The sequence below is a fragment of the Heterodontus francisci genome, chromosome 1 (genome assembly GCF_036365525.1).
Source record: "Heterodontus francisci isolate sHetFra1 chromosome 1, sHetFra1.hap1, whole genome shotgun sequence".
In the NCBI taxonomy this organism is placed as follows: Eukaryota; Metazoa; Chordata; class Chondrichthyes; order Heterodontiformes; family Heterodontidae; genus Heterodontus; species Heterodontus francisci.
Genome location: NC_090371.1, coordinates 176247064 through 176271985, shown reverse-complemented (window position 1 = coordinate 176271985; position 24922 = coordinate 176247064). Strand labels below are relative to the sequence as shown.

General features: G+C 44.2%; 1 protein-coding gene across 2 annotated transcripts in view; it reads right to left on the bottom strand.

Annotated features, from left to right (window-relative positions):
- The window catches only part of rasgef1ba (RasGEF domain family, member 1Ba), a 106382-nt gene that overhangs the window by 52114 nt on the left and 29346 nt on the right, over positions 1–24922 (bottom strand). For both annotated transcript variants that reach the window (XM_068015051.1, XM_068015043.1), the window contains 3 exons: positions 21598–21720; positions 20305–20442; positions 4495–4707 (listed from right to left, as the gene is read on the bottom strand). In XM_068015051.1, the coding sequence (XP_067871152.1) occupies positions 4495–4707; positions 20305–20442; positions 21598–21720 (474 nt within the window). The remainder of the gene's footprint in view (positions 1–4494; positions 4708–20304; positions 20443–21597; positions 21721–24922) is intronic.

Below are 24922 nucleotides of genomic sequence, written 5' to 3'. Positions count from 1 at the left end.
TTTTCTGCACCATGAATTCAAAGGCTTTCTCATTTTCAGCTTTTTTTTCCTTGAATTTGGGTCAAAGGTGAAGTCACCAGTGAGCAAATTAGTGCTTTTTTGAGTTAAAAATAAAACTATTCATAATAGGGGACTTTTAAATTTAATCAGTAAATAGTTTTAAAATACTTTAAATACGGAACATTTATCATTGTCTTTACAAAGTATAATGCTAAAAGCAGTTCAATTCAATCCTCAGTGTCTCTTTCCCCATGTAACTTTCATCAGCTGAATATATGCAAATGAAAATTGCTCTTAATACAGGAAAGAAGATTAAATGTTCTCTATTATACGGAGTACATCATGTCAGGCTTACAAGATGTTGATGTTACCAAGTCCCAGTTTAAAATTCAGCTCTTGAGGAGTTATCAGGTTTAACCCTAACTGCAGGAATCTTATACATACACCATCATCATCCACATAAACATGGTGCCCATTATATCATGGTGTCCTCACTCAACATATTTAATATACTAGCATTACACAGTGTTTAATGCTGTGTCTCTGTGCGACACTCTTAATCCATTACCTTAAAATGCAACTACTACCAGTGATAGATCTATAACCATCAGTGCTTCACCTTAATGTTATACAATTGAAAATACTCTCTTCAGACACAACCCAAGTTTGGAAGAACAGTTTCTGTATAAGTGCTGAAGGTATCTTTTTAACAATTTAAGTGGGACTCTTATCTGAAGTTGTGAGTCTGCTCCTGACGTTTGACCAGGGTGCATTTCTTTTTTATTCTTACATGGGGTGTGAGCATCACTGGCAAGGCCAGCATTTGTTGCCCATTCCTAATTGTCCTTGAGAATTTTGGAGAATCAGATGCAGATGTAAGCTTACTCAATTTATAGAGCTCGTGATTTATAAATCATTGGCTTTAATGGTGCATGAACCTCAATGCTCAATTCTCCAATTTACAATCCTGTCAAGCAAGATTCCATGCTGGGATTGGAGTTTTGCCATTTCTGAGCTATCGTGAGTTTAGCAAGGAGGAAGATAGAGTAAGAAAAAAAATAAAGCCAAGAGGGACAGAGGAGATCAAGGGAGAAATTGATAAGTTTCATGAATGAGATGGGTATGTTGAGGGGTATGATAAGAAATAAAGATAAGAAAGGGGATACAGATTTATGGTTTTGGGCAAAAAGAGAGCTGGCATAGACTCGATGGGCTGAATGGCCTCCTTCTGTGCCGTTATGATTCTCTGTCTCTATGACAGACATAGCTCCTGTTACTACAGTCTCTGATTGTCCTTGAAGCCAGCAGTGTTGATCATCACCACCACACAAATGATGTATTTTATACAGCTTGGTGTCTGCTGTAATGTAGGGGAACATGGCATCCAGATTGCACACAGCAAGGTCTTAAAAATAGCAATGAGGTAATGACCTGTTTTAGTGATGTTGATTGAGGGATAAGTATTGGTCAGGACACCTTCTTCTTCAACAGTACCATGGGATCTTTTATGTTAATAAAGCATGCAGTATACTGGGCTTTATTAACAGGGACATAGAGTACAAGAGCAAGGAGGTTATATTGAACTTGTATAAGACACTAGTTCGGCCTCAGCTGGAGTATTATGTCCAGTTCTGGGCTCCGTGTTTTAGGAAAGACGTGAGGGCATTGGAGAGAGTAAAGAAAAGATTCACGAGAGTGGTTCCAGGGATGAAGAACTTCAGTTATGAAGATAGATTAGAGAAGTTAGGACTGTTTTCCTTGAAGAAGAGAAGGCTGAGAGGTGATTTGATAGAGGTATTCAAAATCATGAGGGATCTGGACAGAGTAGATAGAGAGAAACTGTTCCCACTCATGAAAGGATCAAGAATGAGAGAGCACAGATTTAAAGTATTTGTTAAGAGAAGCAAAAGTGACATGAGGAAAAACATTTACACGCAGAGAATGGTTAGGGTCTAGAATGAGCTGCCTGAGAGTGTGGTGGAGGCAGGTTCAACTGAAGCATTCAAAAGCGAATTAGACTGTTATATGAAAAGGATGAATGTGCAGGGTTGCAGGGAGAAGGCAGGAGAATAGCACTGAGTGAATTGCTCTTTTGAAGAGCCAGTGCGGACACGATGGGCCAAATGGTCTCCTTCTGCACTGTAACAATTCTGTGATTCTGAGAGGGAAGATGGTTTAAAGTCTTATTGAAAGACAACGCCTCCCATAGTTCAGCATTTCCTCAGTACTGCACTGAGGTGTTACTGGATTATGTGCTCAGGTTTCTGGAGAGGATCTTGAATCCACAACTTTCTGACATGGAAGTGAGAGTGCTACCACTGTGGCAAGGCTGATACAAGAAGGTGATGAGAAAAACATGACAAAGAACAAGATACATGAGCTTCTCAGTTGGAAGAAAGTATTAGGAAGAACTGGATGTTATATAAAATTTCTTTGCCAGATAATTTAAAGCATATGGCTCCAGGAAAACAGCAGACAAAGCAGTTTCATAAGTATGTCTTAAATATTCATGGGTTAGCATAATTTCAAGACCTTGAATGTCTCCAGGAAAGCCTGATTGTAATCTAGGAACACTATAACCTAGATGACAAGCTCTTGCTCAGTACTGTCAGAAGTTATGTACGTCTTGTTCATGTAGCACATCACAGGGAGTTTTAAATGGATTTATTCAGACATCCATATGGATTGAGTATCCCAAGGAATGTTGGACTCTCTCATCAGGTTGGTATGTCTAACATTGTGCAGCAGGACATTAACAATAGCCTTCACTTGATTGATAGTTATGTACAGTGGCTGTCTATTAATTTTTGAAATTAACAATTAATTCTTAATTCACACCTAGTAATGGCTGAATGATAAACAAGGTTTTGGATCCAGCCACCATCTGACATATTATTTCCAATGTAATTTCCTAACCATTAGATACTGAAAACTAAACTTTCTAAAAGTTGTCAGCTACCAGTGACTGTCATCTCATCCTCATAGAGTGCTACAGAGTGCCAAGGTATATATAAACATGGATAAATGAACCAGTTCAATCCTACAACAGGGTTGTGAGCTTGTTCCTGGTAAATTCAAGTTCATCTGCGGGGACACTGCTGCTACTGTATTCAACACCACACTCAAGAGGAAGGAGCTGCTGGTACTGATTTTGCCTGTGATAAAAAGCTAGTGTTGCCCAATTTACCATTTGAGCTCTTTCTGCATATTTTTTTTATTTGTGCTGAACACAAATATCAGCTTCTGTGACTAAGCTCACAGGGACAAACTTGTTTGCGCGCAGGCTTACATCGATTCCCCAGCGGCTACCTGCACGGCTTTCTTCGCTGATACTGTTGAAGAATGCCGTGCAGGTAGTGGCCCACAGCACTGCCTGCCTCCCGGGAAATTGATGTAGAAGCAGTGCTACACAAATTTCTCCCCCACACTTTTTACAGACCAAAACCTGTATACAAAGTATCTCAGATTATGTGTATCCAGGTGAGCAATGCATTCCCCAATACATGTCCAATTTGATTTCCCTGATTAATGGCAAATACCACCATAATAGCTCACACTAAAACTAATTTGTGTTTATTAAGATCAAATCATCAAAATAGATAAGATTACAGAACTTCATGCAAGGGTCAGCTTGGCTTACTGAAAGCACTTTCTCTTCTGATTCAGAAGCATGTGTTTGAAAACCTTAGGATATAAATTAGGCAGAGATTTCAGTACTGTGCTGAAAGAGTGCTACATTGTTCGAGGTGCTGTTTTTCATATGAGTCATTAATCAACAGGACAAAAAGAAAAAACCCTGGCACTAGACAAGGACAAGCAGGGACATTCTCCTGATGTCCTGGCAACACTCATCCCTCAACCAATTCCACAGAGTGGCATTTTGCTTCCACCATCTGGGCGCTAATCTGATGGAATGGATCTTGACCCACCTGATTTAGAATGGGTCTGCATGGTGGGTCATGAGCAGAACAGCTTCCCATCCAATTTTGCACTCGCTCGGAAGCTACCTGAGGTAACGTCTCCAGCAACCATGTAGCCGCTCCAAAAGTGCTAACTCCACCCTATTTGTATTACTAACTTCTTTTGTTAAATTACTGCTCATGTTTCTTGAGCCATCTTTAATGAAATAATTCAGTCATGATATTTGATGCTGGTAAATAAACAGGAGCATATGGAGCTCCAAAATGCAAAATTTGAGTTTGCTATTTCAGTAATCATCAACACAGCAGGAAATTGCACCACAGTAAGAAGGATCATTTATACTCTCTAACCACGCTCTTAAATAACTTCTACCCTCTTACTATGGATCCACAAACTTCTCCACAAAACCTCAGGGAACATAAAACTCCAAAACTTAGGCAATAGAGGCTTAAGTGCTAGAAAAATGTCAGAAATACGACCATCATAACAAAATAAAACAAGAAAGGCTTTGATGCATGATAAAATTTAACCAAATGGTAGTTTTATTATAATAATAATGTATAAAGCACTAACCAGTTCTATGTGAGTTAGCTGCTGAGCTAAAGTGTACGGGTCACTGCAGATGGTCACTATATCTCTCTGAATGGATTGTGGTTTGGTCTTTAGCACAGTCAGTCGGTCTGTGACAGATGCATTTAATTTTGTGAGAACTTCTTCATACTGATTAAGAGTAGTAAGCTTCCGGATCAGATTCTGAGTTATCTGGTGCACAGTTTTCCGATGTAACTGCCACAAAAGAAAAGACAACATGTAAGTAAAAATCAGTATCCAGATAAATCTAGTTTGGGATCTCATTGAATCATGTAAACAAAATATTTCCTTCATTGTTTATAACTGAAAGACATCACCAAATTAATGTGCAGAACTCCTAATGGCTATTTGCTGATCCTCACTGGAAAACGGACAAATTTGAGCTCAAGGGTTTTCTGCCCCCATTATGCTACCTACGTTTGAATAGCCTGTCAATGGTTATTATATATGACGACATATGAGAATGGCTTCTTGATACTGGAAGGCTACCAGGAAGCATGAAACTCAACCATAGCATGAGTCACTACCTACCAAACAGGATGGGTTTAAAGGGGAGAAATTCGGCCAAAACATTTTTACAGTTGAAAGAAGAACTGAGTTTACTACCACAGGTAAGTGGTTACAGCGATCCTCTGCAGAACTGTTCAAAAAACATTTCAAACGCAGAACTTATAATGGTTATACTGAGAGCCAGCGTACAAGAAGAATTAATTTCAATCCACATGGCAAATTGAATGACACTGTCGCAGTTCTACTGCAACAGGGCAACTCGACAGTCATACATAAATGTGATTTTAATACATGTCAGAAGACAGATTTTTCCCCCAAGCTTAAAAATGCAGTATAATTAAAATGTACTGAGGATACTATATTGTAATCCTACCTGCCATCCGCATAAAGTTATCCAGTTAGAAAGAAATGTTCATGCATTTCTTCTTCTTCTTTGGCCTCCTTGTCTCGAGAGTCAGTGGGTAAGCACCTGGAGGTGGTCAGTGGTTTGTGAAACAGCACCTGGAATGGCTATAAAGGCCAATACTAGAGTGACAGACTCTTCCACAGGTGCTGCAGCTAAAATTGGTTGTCGGGGCTATCACACAGTTGGCTCTCCCCTCGCGTTTCTGTCTTTTTTCCTGCCAACTGCTAAGTCTCTTCGACTCGCCACACTTTGGCCCCACCTTTATGGCTGCCCGCCAGCTCTGGCGATCACTGGCAACTGACTCCCACGACTTGTGATCAAAGTCACAGGACTTCATGTCGCATTTGCAGACATCTTTAAAGCGGAGACATGGACGGCCGGTGAGTCTGATACCAGTGACAAGCTCACTGTATAATGTGTCCTTGGGGATCCTGCCATCTTCCATGCGGCTCACATGGTCAAGCCATCTCAAGCGCCACTGGCTCAGTAGGGTGTATATGCTGGGGATGTTGGCCGCCTCGAGGACTTCTGTGTTGGAGATACGGTCCTGCCACCTGATGCCAAGGATTCTCTGGAGGCAGCGAAGATGGAATGAATTGAGATGTCGCTCTTGGCTAACATACGTTGTCCAGGCCTTGCTGCCATAGAGCAAGGTACTGAGGACACAGGCTTGATACACTCGGACTTTTGTGTTCCGTGTCAGTGCGCCATTTTCCCACACTCTCTTGGCAAGTCTGGACATAGCAGTAGAAGCCTTTCCCATGCGCTTGTTGATTTCTGCATCGAGAGACAGGTTACTGGTGATAGTTGAGCCTAGGTAGGTGAACTCTTGAACCACTTCCAGAGCGTGGTCGCCGATATTGATGGATGGAGCATTTCTGACATCCTGTCCCATGATGTTCGTTTTCTCGAGGCTGATGGTTAGGCTAAATTCATTGCAGGCAGCCACAATCCTGTCAATGAGTCTCTGCAGCCACTCTTCAGTGTGAGATGTTAATGCAGCATCGTCAGCAAAGAGGAGTTCCCTGATGAGGACTTTCCGTACTTTGGTCTTCGCTCTTAGACGGGCAAGGTTGAGCAACCTGTCCCCTGATCTTGTGTGGAGGAAAATTCCTTCTTCTGAAGACTTAAACGCATGTGAGAGCAGCAGGGAGAAGAAAATCCCAAACAGTGTAGGTGCGAGAACACAGCCCTGTTTCACGCCACTCAGGATAAGAAAGTGGTCCAATGAGGCGCCACTATGCTGAATTGTGCCTTTCATATTGTCATGGAACGAGGTGATGATACTTAATAGCTTTGATAGACATCCGATCTTTTCTAGCAGTCTGAAGAGACCACGTCTGCTGATGAGGTCAAAGGCTTTGGTGAGATCAATGAAAGTAATGTAGAGGGACATCTGTTGTTTGCGGCGTTTCTCCTGTAGCTGGCGAAGGGAGAACAGCATGTCAATGGTGGATCTCTCTGCTCGAAAGCCACACTGTGCCTCAGGGTAGACATGCTCAGCCAGCTTCTGGAGCCTGTTTAAAGCGACTCGAGCGAAGACTTTCCCCACCATGCTGAGCAGGGAGATTCCACGGTAGTTGTTGCAGTCACCGCGGTCACCCTTGTTCTTATAGAGGGTGATGATATTGGCATCATGCATGTCGTGTGGTACTGTTCCCTCGTCCCAGCACAGGCAAAGCAGCTCGTAGAGTGCTGAAAGTATGGAAGGCTTGGCACTCTTGATTGTTTCAGGGGGAATGCTGTCCTTCCCAGGAGCTTTTCCGCTGGCTAGAGAATCAATGGCATCACTGAATTCCGATTTTGTTGGCTGTATGTCCAGCTCATCCATGACTGGCAGAGACTGGGCTGCTTTGAGGGTGGTCTCAGTGACAACATTTTCCCTGGAGTACAGTTCTAGGTAGTGTTCCACCCAGGGTCCATTTGCTTGCGTTGGTCAGTGATTGTGTCCTCTGATTTAGATTTGAGGTGGGCGATCTTCTTGATGGTTGGTCCAAAAGCTCTCTTAATGCCATCATACATTACTCTGATGTTTCCGGTGTCGGAAGCCCAGCTGAATACATTGCATAGGTGTTGCCAGTAGTCATTTGCGCAGCGCCTGGCTGTTCTTTGTGCAGCGCTTCTGGCTGCTTTAAGTGCTATGGATGTTAACTCGCTGGGGGCTTTCTTGTAGTTCAGCATTGCAATGCGCTTAGCGGCTATGACAGGTTCCAGCTCTTCAAAGTGAGATCTTGGGTTAGAATCCCACTGTTGTTACTTTTAGTGGCATTGTAAATACAATTGTGATTCATTCCTATGTTTGGTGCTTCTGGTGAAATTTTAGACACACCCAAAAAGAATGGTAAGAGATTAGAAAGTGTAGATGTACAAAGGGACCTCGGTGTCCTCATCAATAAGTCACTGAAAGCTAACATGCAGATGCAGCAAGCAATTAAGAAGGCTGATGGTATGTTAGCCTTTATTGCAAGAGGATTTGAGTACAGGAGTAGGGAAGTCTTGGTTCAATTCTATAGAACCTTGGTTAGACTGCACCTGGACTACTGCTTTGGTCCCCTTACCTTAGGAAGGATATCATTGCCATAGAAGGAGTGCAACAAAGGTTCACCGGACTTGTTCCCAGGATGGTGGGACTGTCCTATGAAGAGAGATTGGGGAAACTGAGCCTGTATTCTCTAGAAACCTACAAAATACTTCAAGGGATAGACAGGGTAGATGCAGGTAAGATGTTTCCCCTGGTTGGAGAGTCTAGAACTAGGGAACATAATTTCAAAATAAGGGGGAAGCCACTTCAGACAGAGATGAGGAGAAATGTCTTCACTCAGAGGGTTGTGAATCTTTGGAATTCTCTACCCCAGAGGGCTGTGGAAGCTCAGTCATTGAGTATGTTTAAAGCAGAGATGAACAGATTTCTAAATACCCATGACATAAAGGGATATGAGGATAGTGTGGGAAAAAGGCATTGATCAGCCATGATCGTATTGAATGGTGGAGCAGGCTCGATGGGCTGAATGGTCTACTCCTTCTCCTATGTTCCTAACACATTTACATTGGAAATAACTCACAGTAAATCTTCACAAACACATATGTCATTAAACACTGTAGCCAGACTATTTTGTGCCCTAGCAATTTTCCCAACCAGCTACAATGCAATTGGGAAGAGAAATGCATTATTTGTATGGAGAAATATTGCAGCATTATTTTGGCTTGTTTCCTCTCTTTTTCCCTTCATTACTTTGTCTAATGCCCAGCCATCTGTTTTATCTCACCAGTGGAGCAACTGAGAGCCAATAAAGCTCATCATATCCTACGACGAACAGGTTGGAATGCTGACATCTACCAGAGTTCAAACCTTTCCGACTACAAGTAATCTAAAATTATAATGCTGGTATGCTTGAGGAAATCATGACACTGAGCTTGTTCTACAGATTAAATACCCAGTATGACAGACTTATCGTGCATGTACTAAAGCCAATGTAAAACTCCACATTATTTTATGTTTTCTCACTCATGCAAGACTTTTGAGCTATCTAAAGTCTTGATGTGGATACTAGTAGATAATGCAGCAATAGCCAGTGTAAACAGCTTCTTTAAATAATCCACACACCCTGTTTACTTCTGCTTAATGGCAAGCATAAGATTTAAGTGCACTGCTATCAGAATGACAGTGTAATAACAGGACTGTAAACAACGGTGCAGTAATACTAACTGGGTAAACAGATGTGTGCTTCTATTTCTGGTTTATTTTCCATAGTCGCCACTTGCAGCTGAAAAGAGGTCAACGTAATCTTGTGCTGCACAAGATGTAGTGAGATAAAGCTCTCTGGGAAACAAAGGTCATTGTTATTGTCTGCAGGGTGCACATCAAATAGCTAATTAGAGTTGTTTTTACTGACAATAAAGTGCAAGGATCAGAATGCAACCAGTCAGTCACCATGCAGTAACACAGCTTGCAGTGTGACAGAAAATATTTGGAGGAGTATAATTTAGTTAACCACTCGGTAACCTGACAAGATAGCAACCAAAACTGACTCGAACCTGTGGAAAGATAGTAATTATTAATCAAGAGAACAAAACCAATATTAAATCAACATTAACTCCTAAGGTTCAAGTACCACCATTTCATAAATAGCCTTTAATGAAGGCACAAATCCTATCATTTGCCTTCTGTAGAAATGGAGAATTTTAACTTAAAAGCTAACTATAAAGAAGAATTAGAAAGAACAGCATAGTATGATTAAGCATTGGAGGACTACAGCTCATTGCCATGGATTTAGAAGTATGGTTTCCCCCACTCGGTTCAGTTCCTGATCTAAGCTGTGCTGAGCATGGGAACATTAAATCATAGGAACATGAGTAGGCTATTTAGCACTTTGGGCTTGTTCCAGCATTCAATGTCTTTGGCCCATCGCACTGATAAACATCCCCAACAAAAATCTATCAATCTCAACTTGGAAAATCTCAGTTGACTGAACATCCACCGCAAGTTCCAGATTTCTACTACCCTTTGTGTGAAAGGTTGCTTCTGATTTTACACCCAAATGGCTTGGCTTTAGTTTTGTTCTGGGTTGTCCCATTAGACAAAATAGTTAGACAAAATCTAACCGAGCAAATCCTTTATGATTTTAAACACCTGATTAGATCACCCCTCAACCTTCTACACCGAAAAGAATCCAAGCCTAGTTTATACAACCTGTTCTCATAATTTGACCCTTTATCATTCTGCACTGTACCCCTTCTTAAATAATGGAGTGGCATTTCCAATTTTCCAATCCAAAGGCAAAATTCCCAAATCTAAAATTATGAATAATGCACTTGCAATCTCCTCAACTATTTCCCTTAATACCCTAGGGTAGAATACATCAGTTCCTGGAGATTTGTCTATCATACTTATACATAGTTAGTTGCTCCCCTGAACAGGTATTCTGTCCTCTTCCTCCACTGTAAAAATGGATATTGAAAGGCTGGAATTTTACACCCCCCACAGGAGTGGGTTGGGGGCAGGGGATCATAAAATTGAGTGGGAGACGGGGGATGCCATTCCTGCCACCTTCCTGCCCACACTGTAAATTTACTAGGGGCAGCGGTGGTGAGAAATGGCCTGCCTGTCCCAGGCCAATTTCAGGACCTTAAATAGCCAATTAACTACCATTTAAGAGCCTCCTCCCACATCCGCTGGTATTTTACCAGCAGCCGGCGAGCGGCTGAGGTCCCCCAGTAGGCCAAGAAAATCCTGGCGGCCTCCTTGCGAGCTTTGGGGGGGGGGGGGGGGATCTTCCTGATTGCCTGTGCCCTCACCCATGGCCCAACTGCTCCCACTACACAACACTGCCCCCTCCAACCGACCCCCCCCCCCACCCCCCCTTGCCTCGTCGAGGCCCAGCTGATTGTCCCCAGCGAGGCCCCAGACGCGTAACATGTTTCCGGGCTGGTGTCCCTCTTGCTGCTGAAGCTGCGTGCAGTCCCAGCAGTCCAGTAGTGGCCACTGCTCCCAGTGGTGCTGCTGGGACTGAGAGCTGCAGTCCGCCGATTGGCCAGCAGCTCTTGGAGGTGGGACTTTCTGCCTTCGAGGGGTGGAAGACCCGCCCAAGGCCAATTAAGAGCCTGTAGGGGTGGGGGGGGGGGCATAAAATCCTGGCATGGCTCCCAGGCCCAGCGAAGGCAGGCTCGCCCCCGACTTTTTGACTGGTGGGCAGGGCCTCCCACCCAACATAAAATTCCAGCCCAAGTGCTTATTTAGGAAGTCTATCATGTGCTTATTATCCATTATAGTCTCACTGGATTGATCTTTAACACCCTTTATCACGCCTTTGGGGCTAAATTGGATTGTGCCCAAAAACAGCTTATGATGTGTGATTAACCCATGCCCATTTAAACAATGCCGACAGCATATCATCATTGTGTTGCCTGCATATTTGAAAGATAGCTGCCTGGAGCCAGCATTAACTGTGTTGTTCATTGGCTGCACACATTAACAACAACAACATATTTATGTAGTGCTTTTAAAGTAATAAAACGTTCCAAGGTGCTTCACAGGAGCGTTATAAAACAAAATATGACACCAATATGACATAAGGAGATGACCAAAAGCTTGGTCAAAGAGGTAGGTTTTAATGAGTGTCTTAAAGGAGGAAAGTGAGGTGGAGAGGTGGAGAGGTGTAGGGAGGGAATTCCAGAGTTTAGGGCCTAGGCAACTAAAGGTGCGGCCACCAAAGGTGGAGCGATTAAAATTAGGAATGCTCAAGGGGCCAGAATTAGAGGAGCGCAGATATCTCGGAGGGCTGTGGGGATGGATGAGGTTACAGATCTAGGAAGGGGCAGGTGAGGCCATGGAGGGATCTGAAAACAAGGGGCCCAAAATTGTAGCTTCTTAGCACCACTTAAAGGGGAGGTACATTGTGGCTGGAACAGGTTTTGGCAGCCGTAGGGGAACTGAATCTGACCTAGGAAAGACTGGAAAATGGCACAACATGGGGGACAGTGGCTCCAAGGTTTTTCAATGCTGCACAGATGGCCTTGGTGGAGGAGGTGGAAAGTAGGAGAGATGCTCAGTGCCTGCAGGAGTCAGGAGGTCATCCAGACATACACTAAAAGGCAGTGGAAGCAAATAGCTGTGGAGGTCAATGCCAGAAATCAAGCCCCAAGGACCTGGATGCAGTGTAACAATAAGTTCAATGACATCACATGAGTGGTCAAGGTCAGTGAATGCACCTTCAAATCTCATATCCTACCAACTGCACCACTAGCCTTAGCCATTATTTAAGCTACCACATCCCCATCAGTCACCTACCAACAATCTCTATCAATGAGGACTCATACCTGACATTCATAGGCTACACCGCAATCTCACACCTAGCACTGCTGACAGCCTCATACCCATATCTCTCCACTTGCACACATCAGCAGCTATTCAACCTTGACAGCCACCTCAGCCAAACAGATTACACAACTGATTCATATTCCTCTCTTGCAGGACAAGGTAGTACCAAACCTGAGGCAGCAGGAGTTAACCAGAGGGGAACAGGTGTGCCTGCATGTCCTAAACCCCATGGAGGAAAGGGTGCTGGCCATTTTTGGGACACCCATTGCTGAGGCCATGGCCAAAGGCGGGCTGAAACCTTCAAAGATGACGGTATCCTCAAATCTAATTATCTTTTTCGCATTCCATTTCTCCCTCATCTTCCATTCTCTTCTGATTTACAAGTTGCAGATAGTGTAAGCATGCACTGCTTACTTTGCACCCACCACCCCACACCATAACCTTACCCTTCTGCCTTTTTCCTTTCAGATATCAAAAGGTCCAACCTGACAAGATAGGCAGTGTAGGAACACTAAGATGGTGATGATGAAGATACAGCACCATCACTTGATTTCACACTCACAGTCACCAGCTCAGATGCTGACACAGCACTCATCTTAGAGGATAGATTAGCTGCACGATATGCATGTGGTGGGTCACCAGGCATGAGTGGGCTCCAGACAGGGCAGGGGGCGAGGATAGCTCAGGTTCCAACTCACCAGAGCGCAAGGTTGCATATGTTCTCTGCTAAAGGCGGACTCAGATGGGCAACTTGATGGGGCAGTTGACAGAAAATCAGCTGATGGGGATGCACTACAAAATGCTTGGTGCATTGAGAAGTCTGCCAGACAGCCTACGTTCAATATCAAGGAACATGGAGGAATCCAGCATCAACTAGGCAGAGAGGTTTAGGCAGAGCTTGGAGCTCATCCTTTCCAGCATGGTAGTGGTGGCCAACTCTGTTCGCACACTTGTGGACCTAACCATGATGATATATTTAATGGCTGTTGTTACAGCTTCCATTGCAGCACATGTAGATGTCACCCAACGTCTTCGAGTGCTGCAGTGGAAGCTCAGAATGATGTCATGCAATGTCAAATCATTACCATCATGGCTGCAGATACCAGTGTTCAAAGGGGCTTGCTGAGTGTCACAGCAGTCCAGCAATCTGTGCTCTTACAGATTCCTAGGATTGCTGAGGCGCTGTGCCAGGGAGAGGCAGTGGCTATGTGGAACATAAACTTGCTGACCTTTCTCAGAAGTCAGCATATGTCCTGCCACCACTGCCATTCCGCCAGTGCCCTTGCTGTTGCTTGTCAGCCAGCCAGCCCAGATTGCTCCCACCCATGCCAAGATGGTGCAGACCAAAACCAGGCCTTCAAGGCCATCTGACGTCTCCCCGACTAAAAGTCACTAGCCTTCCACCAGCCATGCTGTAGCTACTAGGATTGAGCACTAAGACAGACAAAGGAAAAAGGAAAACAGATGCTAAGGGAATCTCTTTCTTTTGGGCCTCCTTATCTCGAGAGACAATGGATACGCGCCTGGAGGTGGTCAGTGGTTTGTGAAGCAGCGCCTGGAGTGGCTATAAAGGCCAATTCTGGAGTGACAGGCTCTTCCACAGGTGCTGCAGAGAAATTTGTTTGTTGGGGCTGTTGCACAGTTGGCTCTCCCCTTGCGCCTCTGTCTTTTTTCCTGCCAACTACTAAGTCTCTTCGACTCGCCACAATTTAGCCCCGTCTTTATGGCTGCCCGCCAGCTCTGGCGAATGCTGGCAACTGACTCCCACGACTTGTGATCAATGTCACACGATTTCATGTCACGTTTGCAGACGTCTTTATAACGGAGACATGGACGGCCGGTGGGTCTGATACCAGTGGCGAGCTCGCTGTACAATGTGTCTTTGGGGATCCTGCCATCTTCCATGCGGCTCACATGGCCAAGCTAAGGGAATACACAAGGATGATTAGTCCCATTTGTATGTAATATGGCACGATTTCATTTAAAATTTAGGTTGAAATGTTTATTTTGTGGTGGCTTTCATTTTTGCATTGTGATTAAGCAGATGCTGTGATGATCAGTGACAGAGGGAAGGGAAGGTTTGGAACTGTTAGTGAATGGGGAATTGGGTTTGCGGTTACTGGTATCGCACACAGATGAGTTCTTCATGGACAGCCCAGAAAGGGGCTGTACTGGTTGCCTCCTCCCTTTGTCTTCTTCCTCTTCCTCTTCCTCATGGTCCTGCTCCTCAGCAACGGTTGCACTTTCATGATGGCAAAGTTGTGCATCATGCAACAGGCTACTGCAAGTCCATAGCGTGTGTGGCAAACCACACTTACGTGTTTCCAGTCTGAAACTCTGCGCCCGTCCCCAGCCTATGCAACATATTCCTGTCAAGCATGGGGCCTTTGTTTCTGATAGATATCCAGTGGCTCTGGAAAATGTGTGAGTGTCAAATATGTAAATGATCTGGCTTAGACATGTTGCCCGACACTGTTGAATTGCTTGCAAACGCTCATGGCTATACCTACACATGAAGAACAGCTAGTTTGGTGTCCATGGAACTATTCCCCAACAAGAGTCAACACATTAAGAAGAGGAAGATGGAAGATTTGATAGAAAATGCTAATCCAGTGCTGGATTACACTACCACGAAAGGGCATTTACTTGGTGTGAAGAGAATTTCCGTAAATGGTAAGCTTACTGATCTTATGTTTGCGACCAATCTTTTTTGTTTTGAGTATATTGTAATATTCTGAGTTTTGGAAGCGGTTGTTTAAAAGAAAAACAACTGGGCAGAATTTACTAATTTGTGTTCATGGCTCAGTGGTAGTGCAAATTGGAAATTCAGACACAGAGGACACTGCACCTCAAGATTTCCTATCCAATAAAATTAATCAGCATCTGTAGAAGTCAACCTCAAAGACTTTACTGTTTATTTTAAACAGGTAAACAACATTGTTGCAATAAATTATGTTTAACTGACTTGATTGAGTTTTTTAAAGAGGGTAATGCGGTTGATGTGGTGTATCTGGACTTCCAAAAGGTGTTTGGTAAAGTGTCACATAACAGGCTTGTCAGCAAAGTTGAAGCTCATGTAATGAAAGGGACAGTGGCAGCATGGATATGAAACTGGCGAAGTGACAAGAAACAGAGAGTAGTGGTGAACGGTAGTTTGTTGGACTGGAGGAAGTTATACAGTGGTGTTCCCCAGCGGTCAGTGCGAAGACCACTGCGTTTCATGATATAAATTAATGACTTGGGCTTGGGCGTATAGGGCACAATTTCAAAATTTGTTGATGACACAAAACTTGGATGAAGAGGAAAGTGATAGACTTCAGGAAGACATAGACAAGTTGGTGGAATGGACAGACACGTGGCAGATGAAATTTAATGCAGAGAAGTGCGAAGTGATAAATTTTGGCAGGAAGATGGAGGAGACGCAATATAAACTAAAAGCTACAATTCTAAAGGGAGTACAGGAACAAGGAGACAACCACAAATCGTTGAAGGTGGGAGGGCAGGTTGACAAAGTGGTTAAAAAGGCATACGGGATCTGGGGCTTTATAAACAGAGGCATAGAGTACAAAAGCAAGGATGTTATGATGAACCTCTATAAAACACTGGTTCAGCCAGATCTGAAGTATTGTGTCCAATTCTGGGTGCCGCACTTTAGGAAGGATGTGAAGGCCTTAGAGAGGTGTATTAGTGATTTACTGGAATGGTTCCAGGGATGAAGGACTTCAGCTACGTGGATAGACTGGAGAAGCTGTGGCTGTTATTCTTAGAGAAGGTTTAGAGGAGATTTGATAGACGTGTACAAAATCATGAGGGGTCTGGACAGAGTAGATAGGGCGAAACTTTTCCCATTGGTGGAAAGGCTGAAAACCAGAGGACACAGATTTAAAGTGGCTGGCAAAGAACCAAAGTCAACATGAGGAGAAAGTTTTATTAGCAACGAGCAGTAGTGATCTGGAATGAAAGGGTAGTGAAGTGAGATTCAATCAAAGCTTTCAAAAGGGAATTAGATAAGGACATAAAGGAAAAAAACTGCGGGGTTACAAGAAAGGGCAGGAAATGGGATTCACTGAGTTGCTCTTGCCATAGTACTGAGCACAGGCTTGAGGGGCCAAATGACCTCTTTCTGTGGTAATAATCATTCTAATCTTCTAAAGCTGTGCACAGGAAATTAACATAAATAAGTTCTTATCTGGCCTTCTGTTCAGTTTGGACTTGGCAACTGTGCAATGGTGTCAGCAGACTATAGAGCCTGAGGACTCACAATCATGTCTGCTTTACGCCAGTCCACATAGCACCACAGTAGTCAGCTGGCAGAGAGTTAAGAGGAACATTCCTAAACTTTTAAGGGCTGGAGTGGGGAGGAAAATGGTTCATGGAGCCATTCCATCATCCAGTCCCATTTCCATGATTTCGTTCTTGAAATGAGGTCAAGGGAGCCATACATCTGCTCAAATGTGAACAAGCAGGTTGTAATGAGACACAAATGAAAAGAATACATCATATTATGGGAACATATCCCAGAGTAATCAATTGCACTGAGCAAGGCAGGAGATTGTAAACACATTTTTTTCTCATTCAGCCAATGCCACATTATGCTACAGCAGTTCCAGCAACCACTTGCTACTACCCACCCAAGGCAAGTAACCTTGTGACAGAAAAACCACTAGGAATCTACCAACACTATAATGACCCCAACCCTAGGCAATCAGCCAGGTTCAGGAGGGCTGGCAAGAGGCGAGCAGGAGCCCCACCCCACTGAAGTTGCAATGCCACAGAGGCCGAGAGGAAATTTAGCCTCATGGTAAGTACCTTAATTTATCATTTCTCTCCTTTCATTGTGCTGAGCAGAATAGGTCTTGATAATTGAGACGTAGAACATTTTGGCACATTTCTATGGGTGGCGACTTTCAGAGACGAGCTTCAAATTACTTTAAAATCTGAATTGATCCACATGTGCCCTGTTGCAATTAACTTGGACTTTGGAATTAACCTGGACTAATAGTTAAAATCCCACCACAGCAGCTGTGGAAATTAAAATAATTTAATTAAATAAATCTGGAATAAAAAGCAAGTATTAGCAATGGTGACCATGAAACAGATTGTCACAAAAATCCAATTGGTTCACTGATATCCTCTAGGGAAGGAAGTATACCATCCTTACCCAATCTGCCCTATATGTGGTTCCAGACCCATAGCAATGTGGTTGACTCTTAACTGCCCTTTAAAATGGACTAGCAAGCCACTCAGTTGTATCAAAATAACTCTACAATAAACTATAATCCAAACGGACTGCAGTGGTTCAACAGGGTGGCTCATGACCTTCTTAAGGGCAAGTATGGATGGTCAATAAATGCTGGCCTTGCCGGCGACACCCAACAACAAAAACCTGTATGTATATAGCACCTTTAACATAATAAAATGTCCCAAGGTGCTTCACAGTGGCATTATGAAACAATGACACCAAACCACAAGGCAAAATTAGGTCAGATGACCAAAAGCTTGGTCAAAGAGGTAGGTTTTAAGGAATGTCTTAAAGGAGGAAAGTGAGGTAGAGAGATGGAGAGGTTTAGGGAGTGAATTCCAGACCTTAGGACCTTGACAGCTGAAGGCTTGGCCATCAACAGTGGAACCATTAAAATTGGGAATGCTCAAGAGGCCAGAATTAGAGGAGCACAGATATCTCGGAAGGTTGTGCAGCTGGTGGAGATTACAGATAGGGAGGGGGCAGGTCATGGAGGGATTTAAAAACAAGGATGAGATCAAGATGTTGTTAAACTGGGAGGTAGAGTAGGTCAACGAGCACAGGGGTGATGGGTGAATGGCATTTGTTGCAAATAAGGAAATAGGAAGCAGAATATTGGATGACCTCAAGTTTACAAAGGGTATAATGTGGAAGGCTGAACATGAGCGTGTTAGAACAGTCAAATCTGTAACTAACAAAGGCTGGAATGAGAGATTCAGCAGCAGAAGAGCTCAGGCAGGGGCGGAGATGGGTGATATTACAGAGGTGGAAATAAGCGGTCTTGCTGATGGTGTGGATAGCAGGTTTCAAGCTCACCTTGGGGTGAAGTATGACACCCAGGTTGTGAACAGCCTGGTTCAGCTTTGGATAGTTGCCAGGGAGAGGAATGGAATCGGTGGCGAGGGAGCAGAGTTTATGGCGGGGACCAAAGAAATGGCTTCAGTCTTACCAATATTTAACTGGAGGCAATTTCTGCTCATCTAGTACTGGATGTCGGATAAGCAGTCTGACAATTTAGAGACATGGAGGAGTCGAAAGAGGTGGTGGTGAGGTAGAGCTGGGTGTCATCAACGTACATGTGGAAACTGATGTACTTTCAGATGACATTGCCATAGGGCAGCGTGTAGATGAGAAATAGGAGGGGGCTAAGGATAGATCCTCGGGGATACCAGAGGTAACACTGTGGAAGCAGGAAGAGAAACCATTGCAAGTGATTCTCTGTTTTCAATTCAATAGGTAATAATGGAACCAGGTGAGAGCAGTCCCACCCAGCTGGATGACAGCGGAGAGGTGTTGGAGGAGGATGGTGTGATAAACCCTGTCAAAGGCTGCAGACAGGTTGAGAAGACAGGAGGGATTGTTTGCCTTTGTCACAGTCACATAGGATGCCATTTGTGACTTTGATAAGAGTTGTTTCAGTACTGTGCAGGGCGGAAACCTGATTGGAAAGTTTCAAACATGGAGTTCCAAGAAAAATAGGCATGGATTTGGGAGGCTCACATTCCAGGAATGCATTAAAAAAAGGTAAGTGCAGCTCAATATTTTTGAGCAAAGGCGATGTGGTGTATTAATGCTGTGCTGTAGAGTTAAGAAAAATATGGTTCCAAATCTAGATTGCATTTTAACCAAAGGTCGTCATCTCTGGTAGAAATCGCCACCAATCCATAAGCATCAGTTTAATCGTCTGCTGCAAAATATGTGAAGTGTCACGCTTCTCAAATGCATTCCTTTCTTTAATTAAATGGCATTTCCTTTCTGAGAGATAATGTGGTGAATTTTAAATCCCAAAAATGGGTGGGTTGGGATCAGGTCAGATGCTAAAATGATAAAATTCTCAAACCCACTCCCAACACGCCCACTTCCGATTTTAATGGAGGCAGGACTAGATGCAGGCAGTCAACCATCTTTCAGGAGGTAGGTTGGCAATTTAAATATTTTAATGGGACTGGCAGCCTCTGATTCAACAGTGACTGGCAGGGTTTCTCAAGCCTCAGGAAATCGAGCAGCTGAAGGGAGGTAAGGGCAACTATGGGAAGAAGGAAGGTGCCTTTACAGTGCTGCTTGTGGGCCAGGAAGAGCAGGAGTGCTTTCCCCCTGCCCCCCCCAACCCACACAAAGATTGCCCAGGTCAGGGATTGGACCCCCCTCCCCTGAGGTTGGGGATCGGACACCCTCCCTTCCCCCCACCGTCTCCGGATCCCAGTAGCAGCTGCAGGCTCCCTACCTGCTCCTGTGGCCCGCTCTGGAGTCCTCCCTGCCTGACTGGACAGGGAACCTCAAGGAGAAAAGTCACACATTGGGGAGTTAGAACTCCAAAGCATGCAGGATTCCCATCCGACACTCTTACCTGCCCTCTGCCTCTGTAATCTGCACCTGTAAATATCAGGGCCAATAGCTCCATGCACACACTAAACTGAACAACATGTATTTAAATACTTACTAACTAAAGCTTTGCTTCAATAACAGATGATGTAAACCTGAGTCTAGACTTACTTCAGATGTAACAAATATATTTCTGAAAAAAATTAGTTTCTAGCCAAAATAGCTTTGCTGGTTTTAATCATGAGGTGCCTGATGCTCCTTGCACAAAGATAGTAGTTATGGTTATGCATAAATGACAGAATTAGCAATAAACCATGTGGATTTGAGTTACAAATCTGTCACCTATCTGGATTCAATTCCCATTTCTTTCAGTTATTCATTTTATTTACTCGTGTGGATGTTTTGTTTAACTCCTCACTAGGAACATTGTACAATCAACATTAACTATTCCAAATAATTCAAACATAAATGAGTTGCAGTTTTCAAATAACTAACCTCATCCAAAGTAGCTATCTTGTGTGTCATGTCCTTTAGGTTTCTCATCATCCTCTCATCACGAAAATCATTGGGAAATGTTTCAGTCCATTCAGCCAACAGCTGTACTATTTTTGGCACAAATTTTCGTATTTTGGCCTAGAATCAGTCAGAAAATTGTACTTAATTATCGGACTCACAGCGATAATAGATTTAAATGCAAGCTGTGTAATAACATTTATTTAATCTAAACGACAACATTGGCATAGTCTAATTGTGAGGATTGGCACATTTGTAGACAATAAGCATCCCTTCCTTCATTAAATAAATTATAGAAAAAATTACTTACAGCGCGTAAATGGAAATCTTATTGCATTATACTTGAGAGGAAAGACTCACAAAACTTGTTTTTTTCAGTCATTTGGTAGTACAGAACTTGAGTATTGATGAAAATAGAGACATGTTGTGGAAGCTTTTCATCATGCACTCGTCAGGACAATTTGCAAGAATACCAACGTAAGGGAAGGCAACAACTTTGTACTGTATGAGAAGAGAGTGATAATGGGTTGGCAAGTGGACTCTGATTGGTCAAGGCATTGTCCTGAGGAATGAACCAGTGAATGGCTGTCACTTATTTTGTTTAGCTGAAACAGGTGCAATGTGTGCACACGTTCTTTCTGTCTGTAAAGAACAGGACCCTGTGTATTAGTATATGTAGCTTCCAGGCTTCCTACCTGCTCCTGCGGCCTGCTCTGGAGTCCTCCCTGCCTGACTGGACAGGAAACGTCAAGGAGAAAAGTCACACACTGGGGAGTTAGAACTCCAAAGCATGCAGGATTCCCATCCGACACTCTTCCCCTCCCCCTGCCTCTGCAATCTGCACCTGTAAATATCAGGGCCAATAGCTCCATGCACACACTAAACTGAACAACATGTATTTAAATACTTACTAACTAAACCGATGATGTAAACCTGAATTTAGACTTACTTCAGAAGTAACAAATATATTTCTGAAAAAAATTAGTTTCTAGCCAAAATAGCTTTGCTGGTTTTAATCATGAGGTGCCTGATGCTCCTTGCACAAAGATAGTAATTATGGTTATGCATAAATGACAGAATTAGCAATAAACCATGTGGATTTGAGTTACAAATCTGTCACCTATCTGGATTCAATTTCCATTTCTTTCAGTTGTTCATTTTATTTGCTCAGGTTGCTCAGCTTCGACACGTGTCTCTACACCAATACTTTTTTTTATTGATATTTACAAAATCATCAGTCTCAAGAAAACAGAAAGTCTCTTTCAAAAATCTCACCTTATCTAAAATGGTCTCATTCAGTCTCTGTTGCTCAATGCACATGAGGCAAACCTTTGCTAGGAGCTCATATGGCCGAATGAAAAGACGTGAGCTGAGCAGGAAGGTAAATATGTATGTTCTCTGTAAGAGAAAGGCAAGAAGAGCTCACACAAAGTATTACAGTCTGGTTTGTGTTTAACTATTGTCATCTGCAACTGATTTCATTTGGAGACAATAGAGGGAATTTTAACTGAATAATATGGGAGGGTTTGTGTTGGGTTGGGTTGCGGGAGGGTAAAAGTGTCAGAAGTCTGCTTCGCAACCCAAACCTGCTGCCAACTCATCCATTTCTAGCTATCATTGAAGCCAGAAACTGAGGGTGGGGGTGGTGGCAGCCAAGCTAACCCAAGGATGAGGGTTGCAGCTTTAAATATAATGAGGCTATGAACCTCATTGCCAAGCAGCCTTAGCACTTTAACGGCTGTCAGCTGGGTTTCCCGAACTGTGGGGAACATGACAGTGCCCTCAGGAGAGTGCTTGGTGGATTTGGGTGTTAAGTGCCTTCACAATTACCCCCTGGATCCACGTGACTACCTGAGGAGGCTCCATAATTGGGGGCCCCCATAATGGTCTTCCCCTTGAGGCCTCCAACCCCACCCCCCCCCAAACCGAGCCCCGATTCCTCCACCATCAGGCCCCACATGCCCCCTCCGCCAAACCAGACAGATACCCACCCCAGGAACCAGGCCCTGATTTCCACTCACCCCCAGAACCAGGCCCCAATCACCTCCACAACCAGGCCCTAATACCACCCCCCCCAAAGCACCATGGCCCCGATTCCCCCCACCCACCGAGGCCTCTGATCCCACTCCTATCACAGCCTCCCCCACCACCACCCCAACAAATTTAAACACCACAGTGTTAGAAGAAATCCAGAATAGTGGGTGCCCCCAACTTTCTGACCAACTCCCTCCCTGCAGGTCAGTTCAGTGAAAGATTTACTCAATATTCCTTCACAGAAATTATACAACCGCCCACCGATTGTGACTCGACTCAGCCCCATTGCCCCCCCCACCCCCCCTCCCACCACTACCCGACTGAAACCTGGTCCCAGCACAGGCTTACTTGCTGCTGCCATGGTCAGGGACCGGCTCCCCGCCCGACTGAAGGCCCAGCTGTCAAACAAGCTGGGCCTCCGGACAGGGAACCGATCACTGACGTCAGAGACCCGCTCGTGAGTTTAAACACCACAGTGTTGGAGGAAATCCCGAATAGTGGGTGCCCCCAACTATCTGACCAACTCCCTCCCTGCAGGTCAGTTCAGTGAACGTTTTACTCAACATTCTTTCTCAGAAATGATACAACTTATAAAATAAACTAAATGTTAAGCCAAAATATTAAAAACATAATTTTGAAAGAGTTAGAGTTTACTGCCTTGATTTTCTTTCTCCTTCCCAACCATACCCAACTGAGAGGGTAAGGGTGCCTGCTCCCAGGGCTTCCCCCTATTCCTATCCTCATTAAATATCTGCTTGTCTTTGTTAGGAAAGATCTAGCACTAGGCTGTCATGATGGCACAGTAGAGTTTGGTAACTCTCTGCACACAGAATTGCAGGTATAAACCTGCTGTCCATCGATCAGTGGCATAGTGCTTTGGGGCTTCAAAACGTGCATTTTTAAAATTCATTCTCAGAATATGGGCATTGCTGGCAAGGCCAGCATTTATTGCCCAGCCCTAACTGCCTTAGTGGTGAGCTACCTTATTGAATCATTATGGTCCCTTTGGTGAAGGTACTCCCACAGTGCTATTAGGTAGCAAGTTCCAGGATTTTGACCCAGAGATGATGAAGGAACATTGTGTGACTTGGAGGGGAACTTGGAGGTGGTGGTGTTCACATGTGCTTTCTGCCCCTTGACATTCTAGGTGGTAGAGGTTATGGGTTTGGAAGGTGCTGTTGAACGAGGCTTGGCGAGTTGTTGCAGTGTATCATACTGCAACCACATTGCACTGGTGGTGCAGGAAGTGAATGTTTAAGGTGGGGAATGGGGTGCCAATCAAGCAAGCTGCTTTGTCTTGCATGTTGTCGGGGTTTCTTGAGTATTGTTGGAGCTGCACTCATCCAGGCAAGAGGTGAGTATTCCATCACATCCCTAACTTGTGCTTTGTATCTGATGGACAGGCTTTGGGGAGTCAGGAGATGAGCTACTGGCCACAGAACTCCCAGCCTCTGTTCTGGACTTGTAGCCACAGTATCTATGTGCTTACTCCAGTTACGCTTCTGGTCAGTGGTGGGGGATTTGACAATGTTAATGCCATTGAATATCAGTGGGTGATGGTTAGACTTTCTCTTGTTGGAGATGCTCAGTGCCTGATACTCATGTGGCATAAAGGTTATTTGCATACCACCGGATCACCTCTAGAACCTCTGATTTAAGAACAACATAAAGCAAAGACTTTAGAGTGCAGTGAATCAAATCAACAAAAATCCAAAATGATGGGTTGAATTTTACAGCAGCGGCCGTAAATCACGGCGGTTCGCATGCACGGGCTTTACTCCGCGGAGCTGCTGCGATATTAAATGCAGTGGCTCATTTACATGGCCAGGGCAGACCGACACCCCCGTACCCCCCCGATGACGTGGAGGAGGCAGGCAGTCTGTCCCTGGCAATGGAGGCTGGCGCCATTGTGCAGGTTCCACACCATTTTTAAAGGGCTTCCAGACCTTCTCCCCCCCCCAAAATACTTACCGGTGTACCTGACCTTCCCCCCAACAAAGTTCACAAACGTTTATATTTAACCCTTCCCACCATCCTCTACAACAATCATATTGGTTTGACCGCACACGCCGCTGTCCCCCTCCACACTGAAATACTTACCTCCTCCCCCCTCCCCCCTCCCCACCAGTCTCCCACATTGGATCTCCGGATGGAGATCCAAAGGCACAGGAGGGCCGGCCACCGACATCAATATGGAATGGACGGTGGGAGCAGAAAAGTATTTAATTCATTCATTTGCCTGTTTTTAATTATGGAAATGTTGCTTCCGTCGCCGAGCAGCGGTGGAGGGTTGGGGGGTGGGGGCTGCCATGGGACCTCACCGCCGCCGGCAATATGGGGCCTCTGTCAGAGCCATTTTCTGGGCCCTCCCCCCCCCCGCCACAATCTCCGACATCGAGGGGCCTGTAAAATCCAGCCCAATAAGTCTCTTGGATTGTAATGTTTCTTCACAATTTCTCAGTAGCTGTTTCTCGCCTCTCTACTCATTATGCCTATCCTGATACTATACAATAATGCTGCAGTGTAACATTATGATAGGATTTCTGAAAAAAATTAATTTTGCATA